General features: G+C 36.1%; 1 protein-coding gene across 1 annotated transcript; it reads left to right on the top strand.

The window, feature by feature from the left end:
• Positions 1-1,084: 1,084 nt before the first annotated feature.
• On the top strand, positions 1,085-5,767 carry LOC136028565 (uncharacterized). Its single transcript, XM_065706411.1, has 2 exons — positions 1,085-2,578; positions 5,720-5,767. The coding sequence occupies exons 1-2, from the start codon at positions 1,085-1,087 to the stop codon at positions 5,765-5,767; spliced, it is 1,542 nt and encodes a 513-aa protein (XP_065562483.1).
• The last annotated feature ends 5,467 nt before the right edge of the window (positions 5,768-11,234 follow it).

The following is an 11,234-nucleotide window of genomic DNA, read 5'->3' on the forward strand; positions in this document are numbered from 1 at the left end:
TTTGTAACTCATTAAGTGACGTAAAAAGTGCATGCAGTGTGAGAATGATCCTCGATAACGAGATTCAGGAAAGTGTTAAATTAGCTGACGTAAGGTTAACTGACGAGAATAAGTTTCGTAACATTCAACCGACTGAAGATGAACCGTTAATTGTTTTCGAGAAAATAGTTCAACAAAAAGTTAAGCGCAAGCCCTTAACCAGTAAAGGATGTAATATTATATGCAGGTTTTTTGTGAAAGAGGCTCCCAAATTTAACAAGATATGTCGGTATTTTAATGAAAGTGGTTTCTGTAAGCACAGAAAAAAGTGTCGTTTTTTACATATATGTCCGCGTTTTATTTCGAAAACTTGCAGTAATAATGAGTGTAATTTTGATCACGTTGATTTATGTTGTGTTTTATCATGTACGGAAAAAGAATGTGTTTTCGCGCATGCGTGTTGCGGTACATCAAAAAGACGTAGCTCCAGTCACACCAATCGACAGGAAAATGCTTTTCTGGATCCAAACCCGGCATCAAAAAACTTAATTGGACGGGGGTTACGAATTCAAAAACATCGCGATTACACCTTTTGCGGACCTGCGTGGCCCCCCTTACCAATAATCCCTCCCGTACATCAACATAACCCCAACCAAGCGTGTGTTGCGCCTTCTCGGTCGGTCGGAATGTTTTTCCCGGATCCGCTACCTCAGCAACATCAACTTTTCTATCCCCCACAAAAGATAACGTCCCCGAGTCCCCCGACAGTGTTTCAAATCCCCGTACCTCCCCCCTCCTGTCCACCTTCACAGCCCCCAATGGCGAGGACACAATTTCTTCCGTTTCAGCCGAAATTCCAGTACTGAATAAATTTGAGCCCCTGGTTGGTGTGGGTAATCCTGATGACAGCCCCGCCCACCAGGGAAATAACATATTCTTACAAGGACCTACAACAAGAACATCAAACACCACTAAGGTATAGTATTATAATTCTGATGTTTTTCCTTCCCTAGGTGTATTTACGCAAATGCTGAAAGTTTAAATTTTGATGAAGTGGCTGAGTTAGAAAGTCTAGCTCAGGCAACAAAGTTAGGCATCTGTCCTAATGGTTTCTGAAGTTCATCGACAAAACCCAGAACTCCTGAAAATAGGTGGTTTTGATGAGTTTATAAAAATACGACCTGATGACCATCTACCGGGGAAAAAAGGTGGGGGAGTTCTTATTTATGCCCATGAAATTTTTAAAGCAGCTAGACTTGATGTCCCTTTTTTAACTGAGTACGACGAAATAATGTGGGTCATTCTAAAACCACGACGTCTCCCCCGGAAATTCACTGGTATTGCTCTCTGCGTGTATTATTACTCGCCGGGTCAGGCGAGTGAATACCGCCAAGCATTCGTAGAAAAGCTACAACTCAGTTCGGATTTTGTTTTGGGCAAATACCCATCATGCGGAATTTTCATGATGGGCGATGCCAATGAATTAAAGCTCCATCACCTGGACGCCGGAATCGGCCTGAAGCAGCTCGTCAATTTTCCCACAACCAAAGGTGGCACCTCCCTTGACCGAATTTCCACAAATATGCACGAATTTTACAACATACCTACGACCGGGGCTCCAGTTGGAGGAAGTTACCACTTTTCTCTTGAACTTAACCCCACCTGTTCCATTAAAATCGATTACACTACAACTGTAACTATCAGTCGACCAATCACAAGTGAGGGACTTCTGACTTTTGGCCAATGGTTAAGCTGCGAGAAATGGGAAAAATTCCAAGATGCTAAAAGTAGCAACGAAAAAGCTACTATTTTCCAAGAAGCTTTGCTTCATAATTACAAGGCCTGTTTTCCTGAGAAGTCAACAAAACGTTTCTCGTCAGATCGACCATATATTACACAAGAAGTTAAGAAAATGGTAATGGAAAAGAGAAGGCTTTTCCGTCATGGTAATACCCAACAAGCCAAACTAAGAAAAGTCACTCGAAAACACGCGAACAAATATGTAGAACGTAAAGTTAATCATCTGTTCGAGTCCAAACCAAGCCAGTCGTACAACCGAATCAAAAGGATGAGGGGCAAGGTGGAAAAAGGAGTCGATTTTGGCATTGATGAAGATGACGTCGTAACAGCCGACTCCCTTAATAAACATCTGGGTAACATTGTGCAATCCCTCCCGCCTTTGCTGAGCGTGGGAATACCCACCCCTCCTCCTGAGTCTTTTGATTTCCCTTTGATATCAGAGTCCCAGGTGTTTTTCAAATTAAAAAGGCTTAAAAGAGCAAGCATTACCCCTGTAGATATTCCCATTGATCTCATCAAAGCATTTCCAGATTATCTTAGTGGCCCCCTAACACTCCTTTTTAATCAGGTGACAAAAACAGGTGAGTATCCATCAATTTGGAAAAATGGGTTCATTACACCAATACCAAAAAAAGATGCGCCCAATGATTTTTCGGGTGTTCGACCGATCACTATGACACCCATTTTTAGCAAAGTGTATGAAAGTTTTGTTGCAGCATGGCTGAAAGACCGTATTCTGGACAAAATTGATCCAAGGCAGTTTGGAAATATGCCAAACACATCTACATCTCATTACTTAGTAAGTATAATTGACAGTATTTTGCAAAAACTCGATGAACCAGATTCTTGGATTAATCTTATTGCAATAGATCTAAGAAAAGCTTTTGATTTAATTTGCCACAATATTCTTGTAAAAAAAACTTCTTGGACTAGGTGTAGATTCATTCCTTGTACGTTTAATTGCTAGTTTTCTTTCTGGTAGATGTCAACGGACAAAATATAAGTCCAGCTACTCCGACCCACTGCCCATTTTTTGTGGAGTTCCCCAAGGTACCCTCTTGGGACCACTTTTGTTTCTTGTCATAATAAATGATTTGGCAACAACACTGGATGACCGCTGGAAGTATGTCGACGATCTGTCGCTCATTGAATGTTGTCGAAAAAACCTACCAAGCAGAGCATGTTCATTAATGAAAGATATATGTCAAGAGGCAAAGGTAGACAAAATGACTGTCAACTTTGATAAATCTGTAATTTTAACATTTTCTTTTTTTAAAATCTGCGCCAGTTTTTAATCCACCTATTCCCAGCGCCAGTCACGTGACCGAAATTAAACTGCTCGGCGTTCATATCACTTCAGATCTGAAGTGGAATAAACATGTTGATGGCATGTTAAAAAAAGCTAATTTGGCCATCAGGTCTCTGAAGTTGTTGGCTCGCCATGGAATCCCTGCACCACACCTCCTACGCATCTATTTCTTTTTTATACGTTCCAAACTTGAATACTGTTGCCCTGTATGGCATTTCGGGCTGACTAGGGAACAATCGGACCGGGTTGAGAGGGTGCAATACCGTGCCCTCCTAGTAATCTCAAAAGCCCCAAAAATACCGTACATATCCCTCCTTAATCAGTTTCAACTTCAAACCCTTCAATCTCGTCGTTTAAAACTAGCCCTATCCTTTGGTAATAAAATTTTGTCCAGCCCTATACACCGAAATATCCTTCCTCCCCAACATCAACCGGCACGGGTAAGGCCACTCAGGGCTGTTGCAGAGCCTGTACCAAAACTTCAAACTGTGACTGCGTCACATGCTCGTTATGAGCTTAGTTTTGTGCCCTCGTTTGTTAAGTTGTTTAATGCTGGGTCGACTTTTTAATCCGGATTATTGTTGTTAATTGTATATATTATAATTTTGTGTATACTTGTTGACTTATTTTCGTGTGTATGTGACAATTATTATTGTTAATTGTATATATTTTAATTTTGTGAATGTTAATTTTGACTTGTCGACGAATTTTTGTGTGTGTAGGACAATAAAAACTAATAATCGGCTCTGTCCGTCGAATGTTTTTTAAATAAAATGAATTTGAATTGAATTGAAAAGCTAGGGGCCAGTCATCCTATGCATTTGCATGCCCTTCCTGCTTACTGACCCCTGATTTCTCTAGGTAAGCTGTTAAGTTTGGGCCAAATCTGGCTGAACTTACAGAGTCACATCACTGATGTTTGTCCCAAACCAAATAAACTGCTAATGCCATGAATTAAACCTGTGCCCCTTGGATAAAAGATTCTCAACCTAGAGTGCCAGCCACTTAGGAAGGAACACAAATGTCACCAGAGAACAAAAATTATTTGGAAAGAGAAAATATTAAAAAAAAACAAAACAACTCAAGTCATAGTTGCTCCCATTTTTCACTGCTGTCCCAAAAACAATATGTATTTTATTTAGAAAAATGAATTTTAAGACAGGTATCGACAAAACTCCATCAGGGATTGTATTTACTTAAGATATTTTTAGCAAAGCAAATGCAAAACTTTAATGGTGTCCTATGTCATCTAAAAAAAAACATTAAAATATGTCAGATGTATTTTGATATAAGATGCCTCAAAGACTTTTAGTTGAATCTATGAAATTTAAGGCCAGGTATTCCTTTACATTTTACACAGCAAGTAAAAAGAAAAACAGTTCAAATCAGTTCAAGATTAGCAGGGAAAAATATTTCTGAAGAAGGATCTCTAAGAATAAAACTGTTTAGATCCAATTGGAAACTAATTAACTGTAAAAAAACTATTATATTACACTAGCAAATAAATAAAAAGTGATGTGATTATTCTATCAGATGTTGATAAAAATTTGGAAATTTATGTTTCAACAATTATAAACTAGATCCATTGCACAGCTTCTCAGCACCAGGAATAACCCGGGAAGCCTTTTCTCAAACACTCTAGAGCTAGAATTCCATTATTTTTTGACAAAGAAATGTATATTTTTATTGAAAGAAAAATTTTTATTGAATGAATGAAAAGATATGCTACAGCAAATAATAAATATACGAAAATTCTAATCAAAAACAAAAATCTTCAGATTATATATTGTATTTAGATGCTAATAATTTAAATGGTATGGGAATGTCACAAAATTTACCTGACAGAGACTATCTTTATTATTATACTCATCCATCTAAAAGAAATCAAAGCCTCAGACTGCTACCAACAATGAAATATTATGTTTAGTCAGAAATGAATAAGGAAAATATATTTTCCCTTTGCGAAGTTGATTTAAAATATACAAGTAAGTTACACACTTCACATAAAGATTTACCACTAGCTCCTGAACATTTTCAATATAATTAATTTCAACTTTATATAATACAATATATTATTTTGTGCATTATAAGAATTTAGAATTAAAAAAAAAAGGATTACTATTGAAAAAAGTACATATAGTACTAGCATTTACTGAGACATCCAATTAAAAAGATCTACAAACATGACGTCAGTCAACAGTCGAAAAACATGACGTCAGTACACAAACAACTTATTTTTATATATAGAAGATATATAGATAAAATACAGTGATTCCTTTAGGGTGTTAACAACAAATCTGATTGTTGAATTGAAACTAGAGTAATTCTTGACAAATTTAAAATAAAATTTTTTTTTTCGGTTCAAAGTTATAATTATTTTTAGGAACCAAACTTTTATTAGCTTTAACTCATATAGTGCTCATATCAGTAACGTTGTGCTATATTTCAATGACAAAAATAAAATTTCAAAATGTTTTTTATTTATTTTAGGTCTCAGTTAAGGATCAATAAATTTATTACGTAAACTACAAAAATATCTATGGTATTTGAGCAATAATTCTAATTGTAAAATTCAAACTAGAAAAATACAGGTAAATTTTAATATTAATTTTGCTTTTTGTTACTTTCTAGCTTCTTTACACGTTTCAGTGTTTCATTGATATTGAATGCAAAACATGAAATATCAAATTCGTGAAGATGAATTATCTCATGAAATTGTTGAGTATTTCACTGCGAAAAGTGAGTTAACAAAAAGGAATAAGAGAGCAATAGAGCACCATATTGCTACGGTAGAAGAGTTACTTGAAAACGGAAGAAGAGAAGATGAGGTCTGTCATCGTGAAAAGGAAGAAATGTTGAAAAAGATCGAAGAGCTATTGAAAAACGATGTTGAGTTGATGAAAGAGGAAAATGGATTACACCAAGGCAAAATTAAAAAGTTGATAAAAGATACAGATAGAACATATTTTTTTTGCTCGTTATGAACTTAATTGTGATTGTATTCATATTTGGATTGCCATGGTGGCATTTGAAAAGTGACAGAGATAGAGCACAACAGGCAAATGCTGCTGAAACAGAAAGGAGGTTACTCTTAACGCTCCGTTCAACTGGTATTTCGCTTGCATACACTTTCATTCTCTTTGTAATTGCTATTTTATACCAAAAAACAAAACCAGGCTTGCGTTTCAAAGAGAAAGGGCCAGATTAGTAATGTGCAATTTACGTCAACGAAGGCGTGTCGAGGAACTACCAGAGCAACGCGATACCAGACTTGCAGCTAAAAGAGAAAGTGAAAAAAGAAGGCGTGTCGAGGAATCACAAGAGCAACGTGAAAACAGGCTTGCGGCTTCAAGAGATAATGCTAGATTAGGAATGTGCAATTTACGTCAACGAAGGCGTGTCGAGGAACTACCAGAGCAACGCGAAACCAGACTTGCAGCTAAAAGAGAAAGTGAAAAAAGAAGGCGTGTCGAGGAATCACAAGAGCAACGTGCAAACAGGCTTGCAGCTGATAGAGAAAGTAAGAAAAGAAAGCGTGCCGAGGAATCACAAGAGCAACCTGAAAATTATCGCATGGCATTCAGGTACAGCCCAGTCGGGGCATGGTCGAAAAACCTTCGACCACTTTTGTAATTTTACATTAAGAACTGAAACACTTCTTAGCTTCATGTGGAATTCCCTTAATAAATCTTATATGTATTGGGACAGATGGAGCAAACTGCAAGTGTGGCGGGAATCATTCGCTGTTGACATTATTATGAGATAACGGGTTGCCTCAACTCAAACTCTTTATTGCGTATGTCATTCCGTACATTTGTGTGCTTCCGAGGCTGTTGGAGAGCTTTCAAGTAATTTGGAGTTCATGCTCTCAGAGACTTACAAGTGGTTTAATGTTATTCCGCTACGAAGAGAGGCATATCAGCAAATGTTAAAGCTCATAAGCGATGGGAATACCCTGTTAAAATATATTGCTCCTCCCAATGCCCATTGGCTTTCCCGATATAGAGCAGTTGTTCGCATACTCGAGCAGTGTCCTGAGCTGTCAGCAGACTTTCGATTAGCGATGGAAAAGCAACGTTGCTACACTGCCTGAATGCTCCATGGTATGTACCTCGGTGAACGAAATAAGGCATATATTGTTTTCTTGAAGCCATTATTGACCGAATTCCAGAGAGTTAACCTCCTTTTCCAAAACACTAACGCAGATCACTTTCGTTTACTTGAAGAGCTAAAAGGGTTTGTATTAGGTCTTCTGCGGAGAATATTGCATACGTCTGCAGTGTCATTAAGAGTGAATTTGGACTTCAAAATTTATTACCTTCCTACAGCCGAGGTTGACTACGGATACGAGTTCCTTTTGAAGTTTAAAAGATCTAACCTGACCAGTCATCAAAAGGAAGAAGGAAAGTTGCATTACCTCAAATTTTTCAAGGAAGCTGCTAGAGCAGTTTTAAAGCGCTTGCCCCCAGGTCTTGATTCTCTGCTGAAACTGAAAGTGCTTTCTCCCACCATTTGTTTGTTGCAGTTACGTCTTTGATTTAGTGATTTGTCTTTGGATGCTATTCCAGTGCTGAATATTAGCGAGTTTGAGAGTCAGTGGAGAACTTGACTGGGCATCAGCTTGTGGCGGAGAAATTCCAAGTGACTCTTGTGAATTCTGGGTCAAGGTCCTGCACCATCTTGATCCAGTTGGTGTCCCTCCATTTCGTGACTTAACGGGATGGGCGTTGACCCTCCTCAGCCTGTCGATTAGCAATTCTGTAGTTGAGTGGTCATTTTCTGTTATGGATATTGTGAAGAACAAATTTCGGAATTGAATGTTGTTGCCTATGCTGAACTCAATAGTAGTCTTTTGGTATTTGCTGTTTGCAGTTTGAGCCTACTAAAAATATTTTGCAGTTCAACAATGAAATCTATAGGCTTGGGGGTTGCGTTGCAGCCACAGATTTCAATTTTGACAATGATCTTGATGACATTCTGGTATTAGTATAGAATCGCAGAACTGGCTCTTTATTCGTTTTCTTTTCTTCTGATGCTGTTTTTATCCTGGCGTTGTTTTCTAACTTCTTGAAGTGTAGATATATACTTTAAAAAAAATTGGATTTCCAACAAGAAAATGCGTTGAAATTTCAACTGCTTAAAAAAGATAAAGTTTCTTGTTGAGTTTTCAAACAAAGGTTAAAAATCGAACGAATAAGTGGGCTCTTCAACGATTTGTTAACTTTCCAAAAACAAAAGTTTAACTTCCAGCAAAATAATTTATTATTCCATGTTCTGTTGACTTTCCAATACCCAATTTTTTAAAATCAACCAATTAGTTTTGAAATTCCAGTGAAAAATTTTTATATTTTACACTTTGCTGACTTTCCAAAAAAATGTTGAAAATCCAACGAAAAAGCTTAATATTCTACGTTTTCCGGATTATTCTTGCAAATAATGTTGAAAATAAAATACGAAATTATTTTTTTAACATGAAATTTTTCAATTTGCACCTCAAGATACAAATAGGAATTGTATAAGAAATCGTCGGTTTCTTTAAAAAACGAAAAAGCAAATGTTGAAATTCTTCAGGTTCTGTGAAATTTATATAAAAATGAATTCCTTCAGTGGAGCCAAAACTTGGAATGTTCAGGCTGGAGCCTGATTGGTAAAAGAAATCGACTGATAAGCTGCATCTAAAAACCAAAATGCTTTATTACAAAATAATCAGCTTTTGATATGTATATTTTTCCTAAGGTGATGAAGCTGAATTTTTAGCTTGCAGTTTGCTTTTTCAAATCAAAATTTCTTCGTGTTCGTTCAATATATTGGTATTTCAGTTGTTATAGATCTTTTTTATGTCAAAAGCTGTATATTATATTTCATTTTTCAAAAATTATTTTTAATTTTTCTTGATTGAGGTATAAAGAAAATGTACCAAAAGCAATGAGAGCTTTTCAATCATTACATTGATCCTCTTGAAGTTTTTTTCCTTTGTGTTGCAGAATTTTAAGCTTCAATAATTTTCTTTTTTGCGTTTTATCACTCTATCCAAAAAAGTGATTAAGCCTGTGTATTTCTAGTTGTAATATTTTGGTCATAATCCTGTTTTGCTCGCTAAAACTATTTTGCTTATTGAAGAGGTCTCATTGCGTTTTCTGTTACTCGTGATTTTTTTTTGTTGTATTACGATGTCAATGCACTAAAAATTAGCTGAGAATCTCGTCCATTAAAACTAGGTGACAAGAAAAAAAAGAAGGTTTTCAGTTAAAAGTCTTAACATCTTAAATAACCATAAAAAATCAAAATATTTAGCTGCTACATGGCTTAAGATAGTTTTTAGATTATAATCTTGCTTCAAAATAGGTTTCTAAAGAGATAAAAATAAAGAAAATATAATATTTAGTGACAAATACAAAAAATCGTCACTTATTAGTACAGTAGGGCATGGGGAAGTGGCTTTATTTGTATAGGGCTATAGCTTTCGGAAGGGTATGGAGAGGTGGTAACTCTGTTGAAAGGTGTAAATTCGGAGGGAAAACTAAAACTGTAAGGAATAATAACATATTAGGATCTGCCTCGAGGGCTCGGCTGGGAAATGGCCCCTTTGTCTTTTTTATTTAGCTTTCATCAAAAATAGTAGCAGTCATAGTTAAATCGTCCAACTTTGATCCTAAGTCTGAACACATGTTCATGGGCTAATTCGTTTCCAAGTAAATAGTTTTACTTTCGCACCATAAGTTTTTCAATGCAAAGGCTTAGCGTTAGAAAAAAAAACCATGAGTTGGAAATATTAAGCTACCATACAGCTTAAGGTAATCCTTTTATATTTCAAACTTAAAAGCGGCAATAAATGTCAAGTATTCCCGTTTGCCGGGTAGGCATATCCTTCTTCCCTGCGAATTTTGAGGGGAGACCAACAGAATTACAACTCTTCATGATTTTAAAGAAAAAACAATGAGAATATCTTTCGGACTGAAAAATTCTGCATTAATTTTGCATCCAGATGCAGCATTCTCCGTAAAACAAGCTTTCGGACGCGCTCACAATAAAATCATAAAGTGGATTATTTCGGTAAATTTTGTTTGGGGCTTGTTTTGAAAACCCCAGGGCGTTTTTCTGGGTTGACAATCTGGCAGCACTGAGGGTGCGTTTGTTTACTTGTCCGATTACTAATCTGATTAATCCAAGCGTTTTTTCAGACACATATGAGTTGCGTTCGAATCGACTCGAAAAAGTCAACTTAAAAGTTGACTTTTTTCTCTGCTGCCGTTTTATTTAGTAAAAAGTTGACCTAGAAAGTCAACACAGAATTGCGAATCGAACGCTTCAATGGCAAAAAATTTAGAAATATGAAATCGTTTAGTCTAAAGAAAAGACAAGGAAATTGTTAATAGGCCTAGTGGAAATAATCTTAGCTTTTCAGTGACCTGTAAGTGATCTTATGCATATTCCTTAGGATTTAAAGGGTTTTTGGTGTTCTAGGCCTATCTTGCATAGGCTAAGCTTAATAAGGAATGAGAAGAAAATTTTTATGTTGTTAAAAACGTTGATTCTCAGGAAGGCAGCTGTCACATTGGTGAGTTATTCTAATATTACCAAATCTAACAGGTCTAGTTTCTAAACCAACCTATAATTTTTAGTTGAAAAAACTAAAAAATTTTAGGTTGGTTTGTAACTTTATATTAGCCTATAGGTTAGTTAAAAACTAAAAATTATTGGCTTCTTTTCCCAGTAAAATTGGTGCAAACAGTATTACCGGCTTTCAAATAAAGTGAATATACCACTCCATGCCCTTTTTTATCCTCTTTACAAATATAATAATTGCTTCTACCACAAATTCAGATTTAAGCACTTTTTGACCTCTTAAAAATGACCTATATGTGGGGTTATTACAAATCTGTAATAGCTTAGAAACAAATTTGGGCTATATATTTGTACATCAGGGGGTGGGGGTAAAGCATAGCATATATTAAATACGTAAACTAACCATTGGTGTATTTTTTTATGTTTGTGCTGTTGCACTGGTGATTTCTCTTCTCATTAAAATTCAATGTGCACAAAAACATAAAAAAATACAGCAAAGGTTAGTTTACTTATTTAATATATGCTATGCTTTACCCCCACCCCCCCTGATGTGCAAATATATAGCTCAAATTTGTTTCTA

The sequence above is a fragment of the Artemia franciscana genome, chromosome 6 (assembly GCF_032884065.1).
Source record: "Artemia franciscana chromosome 6, ASM3288406v1, whole genome shotgun sequence".
NCBI classification, from domain to species: Eukaryota; Metazoa; Arthropoda; class Branchiopoda; order Anostraca; family Artemiidae; genus Artemia; species Artemia franciscana.

Bases quoted from the DNA above. Each gene is read 5' to 3' on its own strand.
- LOC136028565 (XM_065706411.1), top strand. From the start codon at position 1,085: ATGGTTTCTGAAGTTCATCGACAAAACCCAGAACTCCTGAAAATAGGT. The intron at 2,579-5,719 runs GTAAGTATAATT...GTTACTTTCTAG, and splicing joins CATCTACATCTCATTACTTA to CTTCTTTACACGTTTCAGTG.